Source organism: Hippocampus bargibanti, linkage group LG11, assembly GCF_051943395.1.
Source record: "Hippocampus bargibanti isolate YZ-2025 linkage group LG11, ASM5194339v1, whole genome shotgun sequence".
In the NCBI taxonomy this organism is placed as follows: Eukaryota; Metazoa; Chordata; class Actinopteri; order Syngnathiformes; family Syngnathidae; genus Hippocampus; species Hippocampus bargibanti.
In genome coordinates, this window is record NC_142744.1 from 12268506 (window position 1) to 12295825 (window position 27320).

Sequence of the window (27320 nt, forward strand, 5' to 3'; positions counted from 1 at the left end):
TGATTAGGGGATTGACAGCAGCTGGCGAAGGTCGGCAGCTGTCAACTCGCACGTGACAAGTTCAGTGTCATTACATCTGTGTAAGCTCTGTCATACAGGAGTGGTCCATCGATGAAAAGGTTTCTTCAGCCGTCATCTCTACTATTTATTGAAGGTGTATGACGTTTCGCTTCTTATCCAAGATGCTTCTTCAGCGAACTAAACTAAATACTACCAGTAAGACTTTAGTTCGCTGAAGAAGCATCTTGGATAAGAAGCGAAACGTCCGACACCTTCAAAAAATAGTACAGATGACGGCTGAAGAAACCTTTTCATCGATTCAGTGTCATTCGTCACGTGAAAGCATCGAGTAAATAAAGCATTTGTATAAAACTTTGTTGCGAAGGATGGTAGCAATGGTGGACTTAGCATATCGGTACCGGGCCGCTAAATCAGACAAACAATGATCTTCTTCTCCTCAACTGTAATCCAAGGTTTAATTTTCATAAATTTAACGTTCATAAACCGAAAATTTCGTAAGGCAAGGTGTTCATAAACCGAGGCCCCACTGTATATCAGCCTTGATACTACGAAGGCTATCATCAAAACAGGCAAGTCTTTTTCAGACAATTTTCTACCCAACGAGAATCACCTGCACATTCCTGTCTTTTAGGACCTTTTTGTACTCCAAACAAATTACGTCCATAAATAATAACAGTCGTCTCTGGCATGACTGTACATAAACATGTTCATTCACATAAAGCGCAGAGGCAGATATCTAATCGAGGGCCTACTGAGTTACGCAGTTCCCATCTGTGAATTGCTGCACTGATGAATAAGTAATGCGTCATCCTTTCAAGTGCATCTGTGAACATCACTCAAGTTTTAACCCGCTGAAACCCAGAATACAAATTTCTCATTCTGGCCTTCTTGGCACCTTCTTACTTTGTCATGCCTGAGAAATAACTCCAACTCCCATTGTGTTGTTTTCCTTCTGTGTAGATTATTTGTGAGCCACAAAGGTGACAAACACATCATTTGAATCATCCATGCAAGCTTCAGCACACGCTGCGCAGTTGTTCTGCTCTGGGAAAATGATACCATGACACAGCGGGGCCTCCACCCGAAGGGCACACAGGCAGCCTTTTTGTCTCCATTTTCAAGAGTATGTTTCCTATCGAATGAAACCATCGTGGGGCATTGTCATTTGGGGTACTTCAAATTTAAAGTAGTAAAGTGTTGAAAGAAATTATGGATTATATAAATTTTGCTCTTCATTTATGAACAGTTCACAACAAATGACAAATCGTGGTTTAGGTGTCAAAATGAAATGAAATTACTCATCCTGTCTCAAATTGGCCTCACTGCACTGTTTTTTAAAATTCAAATTATGTTTAGACATGAATGAAATGACGAAAAGACAGATTCAGAGGGCACATCTTTTTCAAAATAGCGTTTAAATTCGTGTTTATATGTGCATATAACGAGGAATTTGAAAGCATCTGATGAATACAGTAATTCGTTTTGAATTAGCACACCTTTAACACCTCTCTCTCTCTCTCTCTCGCTCACTCTGTCACTCTCACTATCTCACTCTGTCTCTCTCATTCCCCTTCCCTCTCTCTCTCTCTCTCTCTCTCTCTCTCTCTCTCTCTCTCTCTCTCTCTCTCTCTCTCTCTCTCTCTGTGTCTCGGTCTCTCCTCGTCTCTCACCTTCTCTCTCCCCTCTTTTCTCCCCCTTTCTCTCTCTCTTGCTCTCTCCTCTTCTCTCTCTCTTGCTCTCTTGCTCGTTCACTCTCTCACTCTCCCTCGCTCTCTGTTTCCTTCTCTCCGCTCTCTCCTCTCTCCCCCATTTCTCTCACACTTTCTCTCTCTCTCTCTCTCTCTCTCTCTCTCTCTCTCTCTCTCTCTCTCTCTCTCTCTCTCTCTCTCTCTCTCTCTCTCACCTCTCTCTCTCTCTCTCTCTCTCTCTCGCTCTCTCTCTCTGTCTCTGTCTCTCTGTCTCTCTCTCTCTCGCTTGCTCTCTCACTTTCTCTGTGTCTCCTTCCCTTCCCCCTCTCTCTAACTCTCTCCTTCTCCCCTCTCTGCCACTCTCTCTCTCTCTCTCTCTCTCTCTCTCTCTCTCTCTCTCTCTCTCTCTCTCTCTCTCTCTCTCTCTCTCTCTCTCTCTCTCTCTCTCTCTCTCTCTCTCTCTGTCATTCTCTCTCTGTTTCTTCCTCCCTCTCTCAGAAGTGTTGTAAGCTCGCTCACCAGCGCGACTGCGAACGGCGCGTCACAGCATCACTTCGGTCCGGTTCTCAGCTCGCGGTGGTGTAAAGTGGCCGTCAGGAAACCCGTTTGAGGACATTTGGGACATTTGGGGACTGGCGGAAGAACAAGCTAGGTGGTGCGCGCCATGGCCTCCAAAGAGACCACAGCGCCGGGATTTGCAAGTGTCAGCAGGGAATTGACAGGTGAGTTCCAAACGACTTTTAACGTTTAATATCCAAAGCAAAATGCCGCTCGGCAGTGGTTTTTGTTTTGGAGGGGTGACACGCGAATTAGTTTGGTCGCTTTGCGTCTTCTCTTCCCTCATTCAGAGTTCCGACCTCAGGCAAACGTAATAAATGTCCCTGGAATGAAAAATCGTGACGGGTAATTGGAAAGGTTGTAATGTCATCGATTCATTCACTTTAAGATTGATTCTGTGGATGGAAGGGGCCATGAGTGCTGTTTTGGATGTGTGGCACAGGCATTTGGGAAGACTTGATCTCTCTTCACCTTCTACCTGAAGTTGCTGTTGTTGGTGTGTCGATCAGGCACGCCTCTCTTAGCTAATTAACCTGACGAGGTTGTTTACCTTAATCTTTCTGTTAACCAGCTCATCCCCGTCAAGCCCCTTCTGTCTGGCCACGGCGTGTTAAGTCATGAACAGAGCTGCCAGATACCAACCGATGGGGTCCGCGATGACCCCGGCGTCAAGTGCATAGTGCATTAATAGGTTTAAACGTCCGGGTCTTACCCGAGCTTAGTCTCGATAACGCTTTGTCTTTGGTTGACCTCAAGCGTGGGAGCAAACTTAGTGTTTGTTGCAGAAAATGAGTTATGAGTCTATTTATAGAGAGGGGGTAGAAAATCATCTGCACACAACCGGATTGCACTAAAAGCCCTCCTGGATGGAGAAGATGACTTGCATTGCATCATCGAAGGATATCCTAGATGCAGCGAGTAGGTGGAAGACATAGATCTCGACATGGCCATTCTAGTTTGTCAAGATTGCAGCGCTCCGTCTTTCTGGGTTTCATTGGAGTGAGCCAGCTTGTTTCTATTTAGCTCCAAGGCTAAAAATAGCCCAGATACAGTACCAGTCCTTGTTTTAGAGGTTCTTTGTGTGTTACCAGTACGCGATGCTAATCCTAGTAGCACAGTCTTTGCAACCCTGATCATTTCGGACGTCGGTGCCCGAGTTACTGCGGTGGCAGGCAGTTGTCCTTATGCAGCCATCTGTACATAGGGCACCGCTGTCGCTTACAATATGTTTACTCTGGATGTACTATATGTCAAAAAAAAAATAGCATGATTGTGGTCAGTATTCAACAGATTTCATGAATCTGTTTTTTTTCTTCCTCCTACCTACCAGAGAGCATCAGGAAGCTGCTGGACAAACAGGTCATTACATTTGTGAGAGCTACAAAACTGGACACCAAAAGTGGCAAATCGGAAGACAGGATTCTGGTAAGAGACACCAATAAAAAGTCCCTCCCCTTTTACGCCTTTATTTTTCTGCATTCGTGTCAAATGAGGTATTGATCTTGATTTGGAATTTTGACTCTGAGATAAAACAAACTTGACCGAAGCCATGCCCGATACAATCCAGTTTAATTGAGACAAATTGAAAGACCCATAAGAAGTCACAGATTAGGCAACCCGTCAGACTAAACGGACGCGTTGAAAATCGGGGCTTAAGGCAGATGCTGCCCAAGCAAAGCAAAGTGGACACCGTGTCATGGCCTACTGAATCGAACCGCAGAGTTTATTAGATGTGGCAGGGTGGCCTTAATGCCACAGGCAAGAGTTTTCTGGTTGCATGTGTGAGCCTGACATTGTATACGAGACAGCAGATATGTCCAAAGTCCGGCCCGGGGGCCAAATGCGACCCGTGGTCAATTTTCATTCGGCCCGTAGCCTCCGACATAAAATCAATAATGTCTGGCCCGCATATAGAAATAACACATTGGGCAGTCGAGCTGTTACCTGCATGTGCTAAGGGCTGCCGCCTAGAGGTTCAATTAGGAACGGCAAATTCGTTTTCTAAAATGGCGATTGTCTAAATGTAAAAATGTCTAAAATGGAGGCAATCAACAAAAGAACAATTACTTCTGTTCAACTGTTACAAAAATGTTCGTGTTTAAAAAAGTGAAGTTTAGTGACTACAGGTAACATCCGATTTACGACCGGTGTGAGTTCCGATCACATGTACTTACGACCGCCAGACCCTCCTTCTTATTTATTTATTTTTTTTAATAATATGGCTTGGACCGCTACGGTTGCAGCCCAGCAATACCGTTGAGATCTACAGCGTGTTTGCAATGTAGTTGGTAGAATAAAGACTCGAGATGGCCCTTCTTGTTTAGATGAACTAGTAGGATGTAAATTTACCGGAGCACAGAGAACAACCGCATTGTAGAAGAACTATTTTTTTAATCGCTGTCAAAGGACCATATGTACTGTTGTGGCTGCGTTGCCGCTCAACATTCAGCATGCATTATATAGCTTAACAGAGAATATTACAGCATTTCACAAAATGAGGATACATAATAGCTGTTTCTTCACAAAGGCGTATGACAACTTTGGCCATCCAGCACGTGTTGGTGTTGCGCTATCTGTCACAATGGATGGGCGTCAGCGCTCGGGTCGAGGGCTCCCCCGATGCCGACCAGGGTTGGCCGTCGGCGCTCAGGCGCGACAAGAACGCCGCGTCGGCCCGCGCCGCCACCGCCTCTTTGAGACTTTTTTCCTTTCCACCGAAGTCCGAGCGTGTGTGTTGGGTGACCTTTCCTGGCTTCTCCGTTAGCAGAGAGAGTGATTTTTAAACAGCGCGTATGCGCGGGAAGCCGTGCGTATTTGGGTCAGCAGAGCACAGTAATAAAAATCGATAATACGAAATATAAAATGACAACGATGACACTAAAAGTTATAAGATTTATAACTGAACTGTAAGCAGTTTGGTTATTTTGGTTTGCTAAGCTGTTATTCAATAGAAAATATTCTTTAAAAGCAACAGATTGACATCGTTGGCCATTTTGAATGTTTTTTGATTTACGACCGTTTGACTTACGACCGTTTTGTTGGAACGGAACCCGGTCATAACTCGGATGTTACCTTTATTCAAGTTAAATTTAAATTACATTTTGATATGCATGATTACAATGAATCAAAACACATGATTAAGATAGCTGGAATTAAACAGACGTTATTTCAGACACTGGTATAAGGCGCACCTAAAAGCCTTGATTTTGTTGAAAAGATTCCCCTGCACCTTATATGCAGGGGTGCCTTTTATGTAAAGTACTGTTGAGCCATAACAGCTCTCATAACTACTGTCAGCAGTCACCGACTCCATTTCCCCTACTGTAGCGCCTTATAATGTGGTGTGCTTTATATTTGGAAAACTTTTATATATTTATATACAGTAAAGTCTCGTTATATCGATATTCAAGGGAGTCCGAAAAAATATCGATATAACCGGGACTATCGATATATCCGACCCTGTTTGCATGTAATTTTCTCAGTGCGTGCATAGAAATAGTATCGATATAACCGGGACTATCGATATATCCGATATCGATATAACGAGACTTTACTGTATTATATTTGGAAAACCTTTTTCATTTATTGAAGGTGTGGAGGTAAAAGGAAAAAGTTTGAAAATACACCATTCATTTGGTGTGCGCCTTATACTCCGGTGCGCCTTATACATAGAAAAATATTGTTTATTTATCGATCTATCTATCAATCTGAATCCTTCTTGTTGTATGGGAGTACGGTCCAAAGGGGCTGTGATGCGGAACAAAGTGCACTTCTGTGTTGACAAAGTACAGTAAAGTCTCGTTATATCGATATCGGATATATCGATAGTCCCGGTTATATCGATATTTTTTCGGACTCCCTTGAATATCGATATAACGAGACTTTACTGTATTACTGTCTCAGCCGCCTTAGCGACCGGGCCACATAAATGTGGTTACATGGACAGGCCCCCCCACTTTTACCCCATGAAGGAGTCTAAAGAAGCTGAAATATAACCTATGCAGTAAACCCTTGATTTTTTTTTTGCACATCTTTTGTTTCTCCAACATCCTCCTTTCGACACCATTACGCCCCCTCCCATGCCCCCACTATTTCTGTCATGTCCTCTCTTTGTTTCGTCTCTACTTCCCTCTTTCCATGTCATTTTAATCATTCTCCTCCTCATCATCGCCCTCCCAGCTCCTCCTTGTTGTGGCCCCACTCCCCCCTGAAATGGCAGTTGCCTCTCACTCTCTGCATCTCCCTTGTGCCCTTCCCTCTATATTTAATCCGGCCTTTTAAAAAGTATGGGGTCCCTCTTTTGATATATATATATATATATATATATATATATATATATATATATATATATATATATATATATATATATATATATATATATATACAGTAAAGTCTCGTTATATCGATATTGGTTATATCGATAGTACCGCTTATTACGATACTATTTCTATGAACGCAAGGAGAAAATTACATACGCGCAGGGTCGGATATATCGATAGTCCGGTTATATCGATATTCTTTCAGACTCCCGAGAATATCGATATAACGAGACTTTACTGTATATATAGTGAGTCTTGCGTACTGCTGTGGATGCATGCTATTAAAACATTCATTATTGTATTGTTGTATTAATCGGGGAAGAAAATGAATCCATTTCAAAGGTGTGATAGTGAACGCCTGACGTGGAGATTAGAAAGCTCTCATTGTTTTGAACACAAATGTTTGAAAAAGGATTTCAAAGGATACAAAACTTATTTGGCAATTATCGGCAGTAAGAAATAATGCTTCCTCCCAAACGCATTTGAGAACTCGATTGTTTTTCGTAAACACCTCATTCGGTTCAGGCTCATGTGATGTTATTTTCAGTGGACACGAAGATGTGCTTTGGAATATATTAAATGTGCATGAAAAATAATGAGTAATAAAATAATGATACATAAAATTAAAAAAAAGAGAGATATAATGTTAACTCATTCACTGCCATTCCCAAATTTATTCGGGAATTGAAAATATGACGTGGAGCGCCATTCCCGAATTTGTTCGGGTTTTGTTTTTTCTTGCAGGGGGGGTGCCGATAAATTGTTGGTCAGACCTCTGGCAATATTTTTTTCCTTCCACGATGGGACAGCATTTGCCTTTTGTACATCCACCCCCACTTACACCACATAAATCTCCAGACCCTTATAACTTAGGAATTAACTCTTTTTTTTGCAGATGAAAGAAGAGAGTGTCAGGTTTCTTTCACGACATTGAATATTTATGTGTAGTCCTAAAACTCAATATTCTATGGGTCCTGGAATTTGAGTAAAAATGACAAAAAAATGGCACTGGAGTTACATTCAGAAATTACATGTATTGTCTGTTGTCAATTGTATGTCTTTTTTAGCCACGTTATAAGTGCCTTGCAGGCTGGGTCCGAGAGGACATTAATTTCATCTGTGCTGTATGTCATGCATATTAGCATATTTGACAATAAAGCTGACTTTGACTTTAACACATTTTTGCACGTCTGGCAGTGAATGAGTTAAAGTCACCAAATTAATTCTAGACAAAATCTCAACTTTTTTACAACTGAAATTAGCGAAATAAAATGGATATCCTTTTAGCCTTCAAGGCTTGCAAGAAAAAAGATGACTCATCTTTTCTGTGTTGGATTGGAATTGGTGGACAAATGTAGCACATCCTTTGTTTATTCTGACTTGCTATAATGTCCTGTTGTCCTCTGATTTTATTGTCTGCCCCTGGTTCCGCCCGTGGAGATCGATGGGATCCAAGCTGTCTATGTATGTTGAGTGTACCAGCCATCACGATGATACACATGTACATCACCCCCCAACCCCCGCACGCCTCCCGACTCTTCCAGACGAGTGTAGCATCACAACCAAGAGACACCCAGGGCAATCTGTTTGAGCTATGTAGACACATGCACACACAACCACCCACCCACCCACACACACACACACACACACACACACACGCACACACGCACACACACACACACACAACCACACGCACGCACACACACACACACACACACACACACACACACACACACACACACACACACACACACACACACACACACACACACACACACACACACACACACACACACACACACACGCACACCCTCCCACAGACACAGTTGGTTCAGTGGCCCAAAACCTTCCTACATCGGCACCCTTATTATTAGCACACTCTATTTAAAGATGAAAGTCAATTTGAAAAACAAAGTATTTCTTCAAAGGCAGAGGGGGAGAAGGCGAGATGTTGCAATGTGTGCAACTCAAAGATGAAAAAAGAGCCGATAACGGCTGAAGAGCGAGCAGCGATGGCATTTCTGCTACGTAGCGATGCCCCAGTTCTTGTTGATTTGGCCCTTCCACCACTTATTTGTCACGATCGGTCGCTTGGTTTTACCCGGTGCGTCTCCATTGCTCCTAACTAATAATGGGCCCATTAGTGCGAGAGACTTTCCTTGTTTGATGCTGCTGAACACACTCGAGTGCATGAGAGATTTTTTTTTTACGCTCTATGCTTCCAACGAAGTTTCTCTCGTGAGACTCCAGCATTGATCTGGTTGGAGGTTAAGTTTGGCGTGTTGAATTCAAAGACTGTTTGTGGTCCTGCAAAGTCAAATTTGAAAATGTGCTTGTCGATGTAAAATTGCATATCAATACAATGGAATTTCCATATGATCAGATTAATGCTATAATCGTGACTCCACTTGGTGACTAAACGTTTAGCGCAATACCGTTGTGTTTTGTGGCAGCCGTTTGGCATACGCTTAATTTCGGATGGTTTTGTTTTTTATTCCCTCAGTTTTTGGTGTAAATAAAAGAGCTTTGTGTAAAACAATACTTGTTAACTTAACGAGACATTTTGCACAAATCTAGCCTACATTCGAGACAGCCTTTCAAAATGTCACGAAAAGAACTAAAATGTCCACCGACGGACAGACTATAGCTCCAAAAGTACGACGAAGAGAGTAGCGTTGACTAAAATCATAGGAAAGCAAAATCTTTTGAGAAAGAAAAGCTACACGTCAAGCAAGGCAAGCATTCGACCTGATTTTGGAACTTTTTTATTTATTTTTTTGAGGCGTGGGTGGTATGAAAAAAAAGACAAAAAAAAGACTGCTGAGCAAAAAACTAAAAAAATAAAGAACACTTCTGAATTTGTAAGCAAGTTGGCACCTTGATGGTGAAAGAACAAGTTTTTGCTCAAGTTGTCAACCTGTGAAAAAATAAATAAATATATCATCTCATTTTCCGTACCGCTTATTCCTCATTAGGGTCGCGGGGGTTACTGGAGCCTATCTCAGCTGTCTTCGGGCACGAGGCGGGGGACACCCTGAATTGGTTGCCAGCCAATCGCAGGGCCCACAAAGACATACAACAGTCACTCTCACACTCACACCGAGGGACAATTTGGAGTGGTCAATCTGCCTGCCATGCATGTTTTTGGAGTGTGGAAGGAAACCGGAGGACCCGGAGAAAACCCACGCGGGTCCGGGGAGAACATGCAAACTCCACACGGGGAGGCCGGACCGGGACGCGAACCGGCGACCTCTGCACTGTGAAGCCGGTGTGCTAACCACTCGGCTACCGGGCCGCCTATATATATATATATATATATATATATATATATATATATAGATCTATATATATATAGATCTTCTTTTCCTTTCGGCTTTTCCCTTCAAGGGGTGGCCACAGCGAATCAGTGTCTTCCATCTTCAGAGGTTTAATTCGCGTGTTTGTTTTGGCCAGGCTTTTACGTCGGATGCCCTTCCTGACACAACCCTCTGTATTTATCCAGGCTTGGAACCGGCACAAGAAGATTTATGTCCCCTTGTGGCTACAGAACAAACAACTCGCTCAGTAAAAGGCTCCCAAAAACAAAATGGTCATCAACACAGCAACAATCAAAAAAGCAAAACTATACTCACCATTTGATGACAATGCTCTGACCTTACGCGTGTGTGTACTGTATGTCTGTGTACTTGCTAATAAAATTAGAGCCACTCGCGGCATAATGATACGTTGTCATGTTTGCGGCATTCTGTCAACGCTCCGTATTACGGTGTAATGTTGGTGTCACGGTGTGTATGACCACTTCCTCTTTGCGCGCCATGCCGTGTGAAATCGAGTTGACCATCTGACAGTGCGTGATATCAATCCAGCGTTCTGTAATTAGAACTCGGGCTTTCGTACTTGATGAACATAGCGTATGTTGGTAGCCCGTGGCGGCGAGTCTATGAAGTGCGACTGCTGACATTCTAATCCCCCACCCCACCCCGATCTCCCTTCCACGAGGAGACAAATAAGCATTGCCCTGCGGTGCGACCAATACACACCAACTATTCCATTTTCTCTCCTTTCAGACAATTTAATTTCCTTTCTTCTAGTTTCCTCACTTGGATATTCTCCTCCTCACTTCCTTCTCTGTCCTTCTTGCCTCTCTTAGCCCCCTCATACACACTCGTTCCTGCGTCTGTCGCACTTTTGCCTTGATTGTTGCAACTCACCCATTCACTGAACTTGCTCTGGCAATACTTTTTTTTGCTATATTTATTGCAATTTTTGTTCAAGGGAACTTGTCATGGAAGATTGATCTTTTCATCACCTTTGTACATATTGTCGGGTCCCTCCAGGGAGGGCGCTCCCACTTATCAAGTGTAAATTGAAACAACCTCGTTACAATCTCGTTATCTGCATGTCATTGCACAATTTTAAATTGTGCTGACTTGACACAATATCCCAAATATAGTTTGTGAATTACTGGACACGGACCTGCAATGTTCCGGCCTCCACAATGTCAAAGGCATTTGTCATCTTGTTGCAGACTTGTTACTTTGTTCTGGGTCATAAAGAAACCCCCCTCGCCACTGGTTGAGCTATTTTTCAGCGGAGGTTGAGCCCTAATATATTTGCTTGAGACCAGGCTGGTCCTTTAAATGTATTATTATTATTATTATTATTATTATTATTATTATTATTATTATTATTATCCCGCTGTTTGAAGCACCGGGTAGCTATTTGAGGAATAGGAGGCAAATTGTGACCTTCCATCTTTCCGTCCTCTCATTCACTTTCATTTTTCGCTCTTCTAACCACTCTAAAATCCACTTTGAACGCGGGACCTGGGGCGTCTCCATTTTCATAGTCCACATTGGGACAGAGAGACAGACAAAAAGTCTGGCGAGCTGTTCTTCACCGATGGATGAATGCCTGTGCGTTTGCCAGTGACAAAGCAGAGCGTAATAGCTAAGGGCTAGCTAGCCCAGTTATCTGGTGCGCGTCTATCGCCGAGCTAGCATGCTTCACCTAAGCAAGTGGCAATGTCCATTTTCTCCCTTTGTCGCTCTTTGTCGACAAAATGTATGTTAGAATTGCCCCTTTGGTGGAGCTACAGATCCCACCACCGGTGACCAAACGTGGCTCTGATCCGCAGCTCGTCGCGCCAGAGGCTTAGCCGCATTGTACGTGGCTGAGCCTTTGAAGTACTTTGTTCAAGAAGTCAATGCTGACGGCTCGTGGTGAATATTGGCACCCCCGCACCCCAACCCCTGTCCTCAAATGACTGCAACACTCACACGAAGGGAACCATTATTTTCGTTTACAGCTTGTACTCACACTCTAACGCTGCCTTGCTGTTTTACTTTGGGGATGTCCACTTCTTTCAACTGGGGCAATCTCGCAAGGGCGCGACAGTTATCTCTCGCCACCTTCAGTGACAATCGCCTTGGCCTTACCCAGTCAAATAATTTTTTAAAAAATAAATTTATTTTCGCACAACTGAAACTCGTCGAACCGATTTCATGTTGTGCGTTTTTTGACGTAATTTGACGATTTTGCTTACAATAAGTAAACAACATTACAACAACCGGATTTTTCCTTCAAAATAGTGACCGTCTTTTGTTCACGACAAAGCCTGGGAAAGCTATTTGCCACCGCGACCTTGGTTATGAACAAATTGTACAGCGCAGCATTCCGCTCCGTTGCTTAGCCACATAAATGATCGACTTGTACGTCAACAGCTGGTTTTAACCATATACAGCACCTCACCAAGAAGTATTAAAAGTACCAATGAAATAATCTGAATCCGAAATAATCAAAATAAGAGATTTCTCTTCACCTAAAAAAAAAATGGAAAAAGAAACCTTAAACCGAATTTAAACGTATATCCCTGCCTTATGTTCTTGTTCATCATACAGCAGATCAAATCCAAGATATCTGAAGGCCGGAATTATTCATATGATAAGAACTGACAGATTGGTTTGAAGGAAGTCGATGACCTGTCGGTCTTCCGTTCTTGTTTCAAGGCATATGCTTCGTCCTGCTTTTAAACTGGTGCTAGTTTGGACCAGCAGTTTCCTGCAAAGGGTCAATGGTGCACTGTTGTCATAGAAGGGACACTTTGTATCTCTTTCTAATGTCCACTCGTTACTTGAGCTTCCTTTGGATGTACATGGATGAAAAAGAGGTCGGCTTCTGGTGTCCTCAGTAGTAGAAGTGGAAGAGACGAAGAGGACTCTATTATCGGGATGGAAATCTCTTTCTCCCACCGCGTTTTACTCGCTCGCTTTGTACGTTTCGTTTTCTTTCTTCTCCTTAGCGCCCCTCAGCAGGGCGCCATTAACCATTCAGCCAGGGAAGGCCTTGAGGAATTGAAAGCGACAGAGCAGAAAAAGAATAGAAATAGCGGAGCTCGGAAGGAGAGGGAGGGAGTTGAGTGAAAGCGAGACCGGAGGATAGTAGGTTCTGCATGAGATGCAGACAGAACACTGTCACGCATTTGGAGATGGATGGGATTAGGATTAGGGAGAAGGGTGGCGTCAGTAAACAAATTAACACTGAGAGGAAGAAAGAAATCTGCGGAATGACATAGGCTGTGATGCGGCTCAGAACGGAACATACTTCTATCTGATCCCCCATTGGCTAATACCAAGCCTCATCCTGGAATCCCATTGGCTCAGAGAGCCAATGGGAAGTATCAAAGTTTTGGAGAGGAACTAGGAACAATTTAGGGGATTTACATGGAAAAGACGTCGCGATTTACAAACTTTTCTAGTTCCAAATTGCCTTCCAGAACCAAGTAATTTCGTATTTAGAGGGACAACTGTACTCCATTTCATAAACCTGGCATCCCATTGGCTCAGAGCGAGTTCAAAATTTTGATGAGAATCTTGGAACAAATTAGGGAATTTACATGGAAAATGTGTCTCTCCTTACGAACTTTTCTATTTTAGAAATGTCTTACAGAACCAATTCATTTCATATACAGTGATACCTCGGTTTACGAACCCCTTGGCTTAGCTTACAAACTTTTCGTTTTACGAATGTTAAATGTATGAAAATTTTACCTTGGCATACGAACTATTTTTCGGTATATACACGGAGCTGCCACAATGAGTGATGTGTCGTTCGCGAAAAAGCCCGTTGTCCTAAAAGAAAATGGCAGCTGGCTTGTTTTGTTCCTCTATTCCTCGCCACCAGTCGTCAGTTAAAGCCACGTGATTGGTCAAGAACGCAGCAGTGAGGGGGAGGGGGTTACAGACAGAGAGAGAGAGAGTGACGGCATTCTCCATTTTGTCATTTGTCTCTATGCTGTCATATTATTTGTTATTTAGTTTTTTTTTGTTCTTTTGACTTCAAGACGGTGCCCCGAGAGTTGCTCCCTTTCCAGCAGCTCATGTATTTTGTTTTTCTACTTTCATTCCTTTCATCACTTTGCTGCTGTCAAATGTAAATATCTCCATTACGAGAGACTAATAAAGGCAAATCCAATCCAATCCAATCCAAAAAGAAAATGGCTGCCGCCATTTTTTTGTCCTCTATTCCCCACCTCCGGTCTTCGGTTAAAGCCACGTGATTGGTCAAGAACGCAGCAGGGAGGTGGTTTAAACATTAAAGAGACAGGCAGACGACAGCGAGACAGTGACAAAATGGATAGAAAACAGTGAAATTTGGTCTTGTTTCAACTTTGATAGTTCAAAAGCAGAGTGTAGACTGCAAAGTTAAAATTTCCATCAATCAGGCTCCACAAATAACCAGCACGAGCCATCAGTTCAATTTGAAATGAAAAGACAAGCAAGGGAACCAGCTATTAATGATGTTTCTCGTGTGTCTGCTTGCATCTGTTGCTGTTGCAATATCACAACTTCCAAGATGTACAACCCAGAGCTCCTTGAGACACTTTATGCAAAAAGCTATCCATTCCATCAAGCCATCAACGACCATCACAAAGGTAAATAAAACGACGTGATTATGCAGTACAGTTTATTTCTTTAATTATAATACCATAGCACATTTATTATACATAAAATAAGGTATACCTTGTGTAGTTTTAAGGCTTAGAAAATTAGAAAGTAGAAAATTATGTTTTATGGGGACCTGGGAACGTATTAGTCTCATTTATTGGTTTCCTATGGGAAATTATTTTTTTGGGATACACACTTTTCACCTTACACACTGTCTGGGAAAGTTCGTAAGCCAAGGTATCACTGTATAGAGATACCACTGTATTCTTTTTCGTCATCCTAGCATCGCATTGGCTCAGAAACGAGGAGCATGGAACAGATTTAGGGCATTTACATGGAAAATGCATCTCGACTTACAAACTTTTCTAGTTCTGGAATGTCTTCCAGAACCAATTCATTTCGTGTGTAGAGGTACCACTGTACTCCTTTTCATCATCCTGCCATCCCATTGTCTTAGAGAGAATTCTAAATTTTAGTGAGGACCTTGGAATAAATTACGGCATTCACAGGGAAAATGTCTCTCTTCTTACAAATTTTTCAAGTTTGGAAAAGTCTTCCAGAACCAATACGTTTTGTAAGTAAAGATACTCATGTACTCCGTTTCATCTTGCATTTGGCAGTTGCTGATTTTTAAAAACTTGCTCTTCTTGAGCCAGATGAGCTCCTTTTATATTTGTTCGCGCATGTGTTTAGGGTTATTATTTTGTGGCATGGTGAACGATGCCCATATTGGTTTGGTTTCATCTTTTAAATTGGTTACATTCCAGATTAAGCCATGTAAGGCCATGCTATGATATGACCTGTTCTGTGTTTTTACACCAACGATCTCATTTTTTATCCTTTCTTATAGCGCTTTTATATTGGACTCCGGTTGTCAATATATCGATGATTATTATTCATGTTGTTGTTTATGTTCTTGTTGTTATTATTGCATATTTATGAAAGATGTGATTAAAAAAAAGAATTTATTTATTCATTTTTAGTTCATAAGTTGATCTTTCATCGGTCCCGAATGCAGTACAACTCAACTGTAATTGTCTAGTTGTACAAAGTACATGTCAATGGTAATGATTAAACACAACGTGCTTGGTGGTGAAAAGTAATCAATACATATGGTTTGCGGGGCAGTGTCTTTAATCAAATTCGCTTCATCATAATTTTGCTGTGCCAATGCTCTTGGTTTAGAGGGAGAATACACATTTTTCATTCGCAAAACACCATTTTGTATCATTCCTATCTTGTCATTGTCTATTTTGTCCTCCATTTGCCGCTTTTTTTTGTCTCACAAATGCACCCCCCCATTATATTTCCCAGTTTGCTGCAATAGATATTGCCATATTTTACATACTACGCAGACACGATCCGAATTAGCGAATGTCAAAGTGCTAAGCACGATTTACAGGTCATTTGGAAAGAAAAAAAAACTGCCATGTGTTGCTCTGAATACGAGATGTGTCTTTTATGCTGTGATTTGCATTTTTGTGACGGTAAATTAATGTGTTTTTCCCTCAGGTCCTGGCAACGTGGAGACTGTATCTGTTGGCTGTCAAAGTGCCTACAAAGGTAAACGTGACTCCTCTCTTACTTGAATTTTATGGCTATCAATGGCTATCACTTTCCAACCTTGATACTTCACTCCCTCACAAATATCGTAATGGTTGTTTGAGACACAGAGGATAGCAATTACAATGAAATAGCACTGATGCTAATGCTTTATTTCGGATCAAAATGGAAGTGTTAAGGATATAGCGGCAGTGAAACAAAGAAAGATCAATAGTTGATTCACCGTGACCGTAATCGGCTCTGTTTCAGGTGGAGGTCACGTTCAACTTCTTGGAAATCCGTGCAATGAACACTTATCAAGAGCATCAGGTAGCATTCCCGTATGTCAAGGGTGTCAAACTCAAACTTTTTTTGCTGCGGGCCACATTGTAGTTCCGGTTTCTCTCTCTCTGGGCCATTATGAATTAGGGGAAGTCATTAGAATGATTAATCACCTCCACATATTACATATAGAGCGCACATAAAATTAAAGAGAAACGCATTTTCAACTTTGAAGTAAAAAAAATAATGACATATTGTGATTTACATTGCATAATTTAAAATTTTGGTTCAGACTTTAACAAGCAGCATGGAATTTCACAAGTTTAATTTGCTTTAACATCCCAAATAAAATGATGTGGCGGGCCAGATTTGGCCCCCGGGCCTTGACTTTGACACCTGTGCCGTACGTGTTTACCGTTGCTGCGCCAAACTGAATCAAGATGAAAGCAAATGCGATCTGATCTCCATCGTGTAGGTTCTAATCGATACAGACAAGACGACTTATTCATTGAGATTGGAAAGCCAGGACCAGTTGGATCACATGGTCAGTCACATCAACTACGCCCTATCCCGAGTCTTCAACAACTCCGTTTACGCGTAAGCATCAAATAACCAATTTTTCTGTTGTTGTGCCACATTCTGACAGCCAGCGATCATTGGGACTCATTTAGCTTGCGCGCCCGATTGAAAAAGTACTTTTATACCAATGACATATTTCTGAAGTCTAAAACATGTCCGTCTTGTCAAAAGTCACTTACAAAAATCCACTTCCAGTTTACTGATGTTAACTATTAAATATTGAGGGATTGTGGTTATTTTGGTCTGCACGGCAGTAATATTTTGAGCCCAAGTGGTACATCCCACTCCCGATGTTCCTTTAAGAGTGATTTCCATGTGTGGCGTGCATGAGAACAGCGTCGCATCCGCAGAGCTATTTAACTTTCCTTTCAAGTAAACGAAATTTGACAAGTACAAATCTAGATAACATCATTTTTCTCTAGAGCAGTCAAGACTTAACGGAGTTGTGTAAAAATTGCACACCTTGGCATTGGCTAATTTCAACTCTTTAAAGACATAAATGTTCAAAAGTATACTATGTGACGTTTTGTTTTTTTCATATCTTTCAGTCCACCCATTTGTCGAGCTGAAGGAGACACGACAGAAGGAATTCAGCAGTATTCACCAATTTCAGAGTCATCACTAGACCCACAAAAAACATGCGGTGAGTCGTCCATTTGCTCATTCATCTCATGCGCCTTCAGTATGTGTTGCTCAGGCCATGAGTTATCAAATGTACCATTCCGAGTATCTCGTCTTTTTTTTAACACAAGCCAAAGTCAGTTAAGGTTCATATGTTGTCCACAACTAAAAATCTTTATTGGCTTTGATTTTTCATCTCTTAGGAGGTTTTTCTGAGACATATGCGGCTCTTTGTGACTACAATGGAATTGTCTGCAAAGAGGAAGTGCAATGGGTAAGCGATATGTACGGAATGCATAAATCTGGACCCGTTCTCCAACGCCTGAAGAGCTCAAACGTCACCTGATTGAATCGAGCGCTGTTAAAATGCAGGTGTTGTCATTTGGTTCATGCTCTGCTGCTTTATTTTGCTGTACTTCATCCTCTCTTGTTTTTCTTCCTCAGGATGTTGACACCATCTACCACTCACAGGATAACCGGGAGTTAAACTTGCTGGATTTTAGTCATCTGGAGAGCAGGTGGCGCAATTTGACTCTCTGCGGGTTTGCAGTTAGGACTCAGTCTTTGACTTCGGCTTTTCAGTTTGTCGTCTTGAATTTAAATTCCTCCCTATTTACATCCACGCTCCCTTTGTCGTCCTCATAAATCCGGAAATTGAACGTCTTCCTGCTTCCTACTGTCTAAGAAGTGCATTAGTTTATCGTTTCTTTCAGGCGAATGATAATAATAATAATAATAATAATAATAATAATAATAATAATAATAATAATAATAATTAATAATACATTTAATTTCTAAGTGCCTTTCAAAACTCTCAAGGACACTTTCCAGTCACAGGATTTAATTTTTTTTTGTGCGGGTGAGCAGCGGCAGCCATTCGCGCCAGCGTTCACTCTACCCGGAAGAATTATACATCAGCAAAGTTATGAAAGGAAGAGGAAATAAAGAAATGATAGGGAGATTCATGAGATGCTTGTCAGTAAATGGACACAGGACAAAAGAATGACTGTAAAATATCGCTCCTTCTCTTAAGCTGCAATTTCAAATTATGTCATTTTATTTATTTATTTATTTATTTATTATTTATTTATTTATTTGTTTATTTGTGTATCCATTCATTTTAAACCTTCATTTTTATTTTATTTGAAAGCAACACTGCATAGTGCATCCCATGTGTTTAAACTTAAACATCCCTTACATAATCATGAGGGGGGAACTCGCAATGTGGGTTGACAAAAATAAAAAAATAAATAAGAAGAAAGCTATTCTTTGAAGCACAGTTGCGGCAATTCATGCATCTATTAATGTGTTGAACGGTGAGCAAAATAACAAAAAAAAAAAATAACCCATGGCACTTCAACACTCAATTCCAATGACGTGATGTTGTTTAAACACACACACACACAAAAATAGCATACAATGATTTGCAACTCCCGTTCAATGTATAATTTTGTAAATAAATTTCAATGACAAGGCTTTTTATGTTCAAGCTGATAAACTTTATTGTTCTTCGCCTATAATCATTCACTTGGAATTTTATGTTTGCAACACGTACCTCAAAAAGCTTGGCCACGGGCTCCTTTTACCACTGCGTTACATCACCTTTTCTTTTAACAACCTTGAATATTTTTGGGGGGAGATCAAGGACGCTAATTATTGAAGCTTTGCCGGTGAAATTCTTTCTCATTCTTGCTTGATGTCCAGCTTCAGCAGTTCGACAGTCCGCCGGAGAGGGGGTCTGAAATGATTTACCGGTACATGCAAATGAGAGCCAAAGAGAAAACGTCTTTTCTCTTCAGCTCCACATTAGCTTTCTGCAGTCCCATTTCCTCACTCCTGCCCCCGATTGGACCCATTTCGAGCTTTATTGCCGACTACAAGGTGATCATTCTTCGACTGACTGACGAGGCTTCAAGCTCAATCCCTTTCGCTGAATATGGAAGTCCTTTTATTCACCCCCCCCCCCTCACAGTCCATCGCTTCCCTTTTCTATTGCGTCTTCCTGCTTATCGTCTCCTTCATCTTTTCCATTTTTGTCTTTTGAAACTCCTCGCCCTCACCGGCAGACCCGTTGACGTTTATGTCGGTCCATTCCACCCCCCTGCTGTCAAAACACGAATCAAAAGTCTACGCTGGTGATATATTTTGACACCGCCCATTATGTTGCACATTGAGGCTCCGCTGTTGTCTTGGGAGGGCCGACGCGCAGCCCGCAACACGGCTGTCTGAGTCACTCGCAATCGGGACCCTCTTTGGCGAAATCGCACTTTCCCTCTCCCCTTTGTCTTTGATTCTTGTTGATTTCCTTGTCTTCCCTTAGTCTCTGTTTTTTTTTCTCCTTCATTGCGTCCCTTTTTCCCCCCAGTGATGTACAACAGATAAAGCAAAACTGTTGCTTTGATGGGAGGCCTCATTCAGGACGCAGCACAAGAACTCTGAGTGTTCTCCTCTGAGTTTTCTTATTTTCTCTGTGGGTTTCGGCTCATAGGTCAAAATTGTGATTCTGCACCAATTTATTTGAATTTGCATCAACGTTTTAAATATTTATTTTTTATTACTATTTCTTTTAAGCCGCGGGCAACATGGTAGTTATAGTTTCCTCTCGAGCGCACTTATGAATTTGGGGAAACCATTCGAATGTTTCATCCCCTCCACATATTACATACAGAACACACAACAAATGAATGAATAACTAGTTTTCAAATCTGAAGTCAAGTATAATGACTGTTATTGGGGTTTACATACGACAATTTGAAATTTAGTTTGGACTTTAGCAGGCATCATAACATTTTGCGGGCCGAATAATATGATGTGGCGAGCCAGATTTGGCCCCAGGGCCTTGTCTTTCACACCATGCCTTAAATTATTTTGGAGGACCGACGGTCCCCCGACATGTGAATTATTTACACAATTCATAAACACTTATGTAATTAAATGACATACACTCTGACCTTGAGCTCTCCAAAGAGCCAAGGTCAGTTGGGAAGAGCCAAGAGAGGGGCTCTTCCCAATCGGATGGGGTCTTCCTTCAAATACAATATTCTCTCTCTCTCTCTCTCTCTCTCTCTCTCTCTCTCTCTCTCTCTCTCTCTCTCTCTCTCTCTCTCTCTCTCTCTCTCTCTCTTTCTCTCTCCCTCTCTCTCTCTCTCTCTCTCTCTCTCAATTCGCTCACTCTCTCACTCTCTCACTCGCTCCCCCTCTCTCTGTCTCTCTCTCCCTCTTCCTCTCTCTGTCTCTCTCTCCCTCTTCCTCTCTCTTTCTCCCTCTCTCTGTCTCCCTCTCCTTGCCACTCCCGATATCTCCCTCTCTCTATCTCTCTCTCCCTCCCTCTCTGTCTCTCTCCCCCTCGCTCACTCTTTCTCTCTGTCTCTCTCTCTCTCTCTCGCTCTCTCTCACTCCCTCCCCCTACCTCCCTCCCTCCCTCCCTCTCTTAATTTTTTTACTCTCTCACTTTCTCTCGCACTTTTCCAAACAGACTCGGGTAGCTGCAGTTTTGACGGCATGACTGCCGATAGCAGTTCTGTTTTTTGCAAGCTGTGAACACGCACTTTGGCTTAACCCAATAATCCATTGCTGGGGCCATCAATTGCAATCAAGCTCTTTCTTTCTCTCATTTTCCCCTCCTTGCCTTTCCCCCCTTGGCACGTTCGCGGTATTTGTCATCTTTCAGACAGCGGCACGGCCCACACGGTGCACCGGTTGGACATGATAAACTGCACGGGCAGCCGCGAAGTCTGCTTCGCGGCAATAATGCGACTGTATGAATGTGTGACTGATGTTTTGGGGGGTGGAGAGGTGAAGTTGGCCTATTTGTGTCTGACTTTTGTGTCGCGTGTTCCAGGGACCTGGCTGTGATTGTGGCATCCATTGCGTACAACACGTGGTTCACCAAGCTGTACTGCAAAGACATGCGCATTGTAATTATTGTCATCACTACCTCATTTCTTGTTGACTTTTTGAATGCAGATAGTGCGTCAATCAAATTCTATTTTGACTCACCAGGGGTCCGAAGTGGTGGACCAGGTCCTTCATGCGGTCAGCAAGTCCAACAGCCTGGAAGAAGTCACGCTGGAAAATGCCGGGCTAAAATCGTAGGTTTCTTTCTGATACCCTCACCGCGTCACCTTTGTGTGGACTTTGTTTCGCTACTTTTCTTTGACTTTGCCTTCGCACATCATCACATCTCTTCTTTCTCCCACCCACATTTTTTCTGTTCCTCTTCCTCTCCTCTCTTTTCACAATTGTCTCTGCGCAGCCTTTTCACCTCCGTAGCTTCGTTCATCTGTTCGTCATACCTCACCAACTGCGCTCATTTTTTTTCTTCTATTGGCCTGTGACCTTTTCGGTTCTTTTGTGTTCTACACATTTCAACCCCGTAGTATTGATGTCTGATCTCCCCCACCTTCCTGCAGACGATGGGTTGGTTCTCTGTAGAAATCATCTGGCGGAGTTGGTTCCTCATTTCACAATACTTGAAACGGATTACGTCTCTTGGGACATGATTTTTTTTAATTGGGGGACATGATAAAAATAGCATATTCTGTCATCAAATATGCTTTAACATTTTGGGATTGAAATTCACTGCCAGATGATGTGCAAAAACGTGTTCACTCCAGTGCCAGGGTTTTTGTCATTTTCACTCAAATTGCAGGACGCACAGAATATTAAGTTTTAGGACTACGTATACATTCAATTCAGCGTAAGAAACCTTGTATCATCTCCTTTTATTAGAAAAAAGAGTTAATTCCAAGTTATATGGGTCTGGAGTTATCAGAGCTTGAAATGGGGGCGGCTGTACAAAATACAATACATACATATTGATTTATATAGTGCTTTAACAACAGATGAAGCTGAAACAAAGGCAAACAAACCAAAGGCAAAAGGCAAACACTGCCCCCTTCTGGGAGGGAAAAACATTGCCGGAGGTCTGACCAGTGCTTTATCGGCACCCCTTGCAAGTAAAACCAAAACTTGAACACATTCGTGAATGGCGCTTCACGTCATGCTTTTCAATTCTCGAATAAATTTGGGAATGGCAGTGAATGAGTTTACGTTGTATTTAGTGTTTATTGAAAGTCGAAATCTATTAAATCTAACAGAAGTGCACCAAGCATGTCTGTCTTAGGAAGGAAAAGTGAAAAAAATAAGCACTAAAGTAGGACATTGCCAGAAGATAAATTTAATTCTTAATCTTATCCAAGGTTTGAATACATGAGGGGCATCACAATCAATAACTTATCGATTAAGTTATGTCAAACTTATTTTTTGCTGTGAGCCAACTTGTAGTTAGTTTCCTCTCAAGGCCCGTTATGAATTTGGGAAAAACATTACAATGTTTTATCTTCTCCACATACAGAATGTACAACAAATTGATAACTACCCGTATTATTCGCTGTATAAGGCGCATCCAAAAGCCTTCACCCTGCGCTTCATACGCAGGTGTGTCTTATATGTGAAGTAATATTGAGCCACAACAGGTTTCGCAATTACTGTCAGCAACCACAACTCTATTTCCCCTGTAGAAGAAGTCGTGCGTAACCCCAGACTTTACTGTAGCACCTTATAATGTGGTGTGCCTTATATTTGGAAAACCTTTGTATATATCTATATAATATATTTCTAAAAAATATTTGTTTTCATTCATTGAAGTTGCGCCTTAGGGTCCCGTTTGCCTTATATATGGAAACAGTTTGAAAATACACCATTCATTGGGGGTGCGCCTTATACTCCGGTGCGCCTTACAAACTTACAAGTCAAGAATAATGACCGTTATTGTGGTTTACATATGACAATTTGAAAATTTGGTTCAGACTTTAGCAAGCATTATGGAATTTCACAAATTTCATTTGCTTTTGCGGGCCGAATAAAATGATTTGACGTTCCACATTTGCCCCCGGGCCTTGACTTTGACACCTATGGATTAAGAGGTTTTTTTCTAAATGGTATGTATTAACTGGTTGATTTATTGTATGTATCTGGAAACAAAACCGAAGTAGCAATCTGTCTGCTGTTCAGTGGAATTATGTTGGAACTGCATCCTACTTTTTTTTTTACATTTTATTCTTGCAGGGATTTTCCCCAGAAAATGGCAACAGCACTGTCAGAGAACCCGCGCTCCATGATTCACTCTCTCAACCTGGCTCACAACACACTTGACAATCAAGGTATCCAGCCTGTGCTTTCGCCTCCTCTTGGCGCTGTCTCGGGCCATCTCTTAGCTTCTCTTTCATCCTGGCTTTCAGATGCTTTTGAAGAATTCCAAATCAATATCCGTTCTCGGTGATCCTTCATTTTCACCTTCTACTATTTTTACCACATTTATCTGTCCTTCATGCCCCATCAATGAATGGTCCCTCTCTGTACTTTGCAGTAGTTTGAGATTTTGATAAAAAAAAAAGGCGCAAGGGTACAGGGTTTTTTTTTCTCTGCTTTTGCTGTTTGTTACAACAGAAACATTCTCTCAAAAGGTGCTTGGGCAACGTTCGTCTTGGTGTGCGTATTATTCGCGTTGTTCAAGTTGTGATTGTCTCGCTTGGTTCCAGGAATTTCCAATCTGATTCAACAAGTGTGTCGTCTCAACAAGGGTCTCCGTCTCCTAAATCTCTCCAAGACCTCCCTTTCTTCTAAAGGTAAAGACGCCAAGTACCATATTTTCCGATGTATATGGCGCACCCAAAAGTCTTGATTCTTCAAAAGATGACCGTGCGCATTATACGCAGGTGCGCCTCATACAGTATGTGCCATATTATACAATATTGAGCCACAATAGGTCTGTCAACTACTGTCAGCAGCCACCGACTCATTTCCCCATGTAGAAGAAGTATTGCGTAAGCCCAGCCTCTACTGTAGCACCTTATAATGTGGTGTGCTTTACAATTGGAAAACTTTTATATACTTATATATACTCCTACTATAGTACCTGTATTTATATATTATATTTGGAAAACCTTTTTCTTTCATTGAAGGTGCACCTTTTATATGAAAAAAAAGTTTGAAAATACACAATTCATTAGGGGTGCGCCTTATACTCCGGTGCGCCGTATACACTGGAAAATACGGTATGTTCAAGGCTTGGAAATTCATTTTTCCAAATAACATTTATTCACTGCCGTCATATTTGCGCAAATATTCGCAACGCTGGTCATGAGACTGACCCATAACACAACTGCATTTATCCAAATGAAAACAGGGTCAAAATCCTAATGAGCTGATCTTTATTTCCCTGAAATCCCACATAGGCTTTAGGACGTTGTCCCACTTTGGATGGCTTTTATCCCAAACAATCCAAAAGTCTATTTACGTTATCGCTGATTTGATTTCAAATCCTGCAAGTCAAAAGGGGCATATAATTTTTCATGCAGCGAGACCTGATTTCCCCCGACAGGCAAATCTTCGTTTTTTCCCCCACTCAGATAAAAATATAATTAAAAAAAAATATATAAAAGCAAAAATCTTGATTTCTTGCCTTATCGGTGTTTTATCTCGCCCCTGTTTCTAAAACTGTTTTGCCAGCGTGAGTGACTTTTTGAAAACAATTTGCTGGGATCCAAACTCTCAACAGTTTGTTGAATCGTGGCTTGGGATAATGTTTTCATTTCTTAATTTAGCATTCGCAGGCGCGATTAGTTTATCAGAATGGGGCAATATCATTGTCACGGATGTATTTATTTATTTATTTGTTGTTGTTATTAATTTAGTTATGTTTATTTTTGTCAACTGTATTATTATTATTATTATTATTATTATTATTTATTTATTTATGTACTTATTTATTGTCATCAATGTATTTGTTTTTTATAACTGTATTTTTGTTATTTGGTTATTTATTATTTATTTTTTGTTGATTTATATATTATTGTTATTATTTATATGTATGTTTATTGTTATTTGTTATTATTCTTATTAATTTATTATTAATATAATTATGTTTCTTTTTTATCAACTTTATCATTTCTTTATTTATTTATTCATTTATTTATGTGTGTGTGTGTGTGTGTGTGTGTGTGTGTGTGTGTGTGTGTGTGTGTGTGTGCGTGTGTGTGTGCGTGTGCGTGTGCGTGTGTGTGTGTGTGTGCGCGCGTGCGCGTGTATGCATGTACGTATGTATGTGTGTGTGCGTGTGTGTATGTACAGTACATACTGTATGTATGTCTGTCTGTCTGTCTGTATGTATGTATGTATGTATGTATGTATGTATGTATGTATGTATGTTATGTATGTATGTAGGTATGTCTGTCTGTCTGTCTGGCTGGATGGCTGTATATATGTATTGTACAAGATCCTTATGTGAAAATAAGTTATGTCAAGCCACACAACCAGATGAGCAATACTGAGTTGTATTTTGCATGGACTGGTAATTTTTCATCCCTCCCGCCCCGCGCCTCTCATTGTGTTACTCCATCTGTGTTGCTGCATCTCTGCCATGCGCCTGGATGATGATGATTTTAATGAGGTCCCACACTGCTCCGATGTTCTGTAATGCGAAGTGATCTCCTTTGAGAGAATGTTTTTTTTTCTTTTGTTCCAGCTTTCATGGGACTTTTTTGAAAAAAAAAAGAAAAGGAATAGGCTTGGCAGGCCTCTTACAAAAGCCTGTTTAATAGTAGCCTGCCGTAAGAGCTTGGCAAATCACTCGAGTTATAGGTCTCCCGTGCTCTCTTTCCGCTACCGGGTTCGCTGTTTGCCAAGAAGTTTCACATCGGATAATTTTTCAGATGATTTTGTGACGTTTTCCATTTGTTCATACCAATACTTCCCTCCCTCTCCCCTCCCTCACCCACCACACCGTAGGCATTGTGTCCCTGTCCCAGGCATTGTGCTCAAGTGACGACTACTCCAATTCTTTGCTGCACCTGGACTTCAGTAAAAACCCAGGAGTTCTGTCGGGGGAGGATGCCACGGTGAGCCTCCTGCATCGACGCTCAGACATCAATTCACTTAACATGAAGGTCTATGTATCCATTTTTGTATGAACAGTCTTCTCTGCTCTGTGCAGAATCTGTACCTCTTCCTTGCCCAGCCCAACTGCCTCGTTCATTTGGATCTGTCTGGGACGGACTGCACAGTGGACTCGGTTTGTACTCCTGACCTGACATATTCTATCTTGCCTCATTTGTATTCAGCCCCCCCGCTCCTTCCCCCCAAAAAAACACTGGAAAAGGCATGCGGAATATAAATGAGTCACATTGCTTGTGTCGCATGTTTAATTGTAGCATCCCCGCAACAGAGGTAAAACAAAACCGTGCCCTGCTGCATTAGCACAAACACAAACGAGTAAAACGATGACAAAGCCAATTGAATTGAGATGCGTGTCTGCCTCCGCTGCCCACCTTGGAGATGGACTGCAAGGTTGATTGCGCTGCCCTCGGCCCGTTTTAGTGAGCATCTTTAGTGCTGTGGATGTAAGCGATTGTGATAAGAGCTGACTGAGCAAGGAAGCCGCATGTGTGGTTTATGGTCGGTTATGGCATCTCACTGACATATTGCACTGAAGTCATGAAAGGTAGACATTCACGAAATAAAATGTATCCTCATGTCAGTGTCATCTATATCGATGAGCTGATACTGTATATCAGTGGAGTGGGTACTTACTCTCACTGGCCAAAACATTAGCCACATCTGCTCAATATTACATGTCCAACGTCCGGCCTGGGGGCCAAATGCGGCCCGTGGTCAATTTTCATCCAGCCCACAGCTTCTGTCATAAAATCAATAACGTCTGGCCCGCATGTAGAATTAATACATTGGGCAGTTGTGCTGTTACT

General features: G+C 41.7%; 1 protein-coding gene across 4 annotated transcripts in view; it reads left to right on the forward strand.

Annotated features, from left to right (window-relative positions):
- Positions 1-2206: 2206 nt before the first annotated feature.
- Positions 2207-27320, forward strand: part of carmil3 (capping protein regulator and myosin 1 linker 3) — a 47142-nt gene continuing 22028 nt past the window's right edge. For 3 of the 4 annotated variants that reach the window (XM_089007444.1, XM_089007446.1, XM_089007445.1), the window contains exons 1-14: positions 2207-2431; positions 3598-3692; positions 16045-16095; positions 16345-16404; positions 16832-16953; positions 17484-17578; positions 17760-17830; positions 18001-18074; positions 21398-21473; positions 21559-21647; positions 23626-23720; positions 24099-24185; positions 26347-26456; positions 26552-26629. In XM_089007444.1, coding sequence (XP_088863570.1) covers positions 2374-2431; positions 3598-3692; positions 16045-16095; positions 16345-16404; positions 16832-16953; positions 17484-17578; positions 17760-17830; positions 18001-18074; positions 21398-21473; positions 21559-21647; positions 23626-23720; positions 24099-24185; positions 26347-26456; positions 26552-26629 — 1161 coding nt within the window. In that variant the 5' untranslated portion in view covers positions 2207-2373. Of the gene's footprint in view, positions 2432-3597; positions 3693-16044; positions 16096-16344; positions 16405-16831; positions 16954-17483; positions 17579-17759; positions 17831-18000; positions 18075-21040; positions 21315-21397; positions 21474-21558; positions 21648-23625; positions 23721-24098; positions 24186-26346; positions 26457-26551; positions 26630-27320 lie in introns of those variants that run through there. The other variant, XM_089007447.1, reaches the window with a different exon arrangement.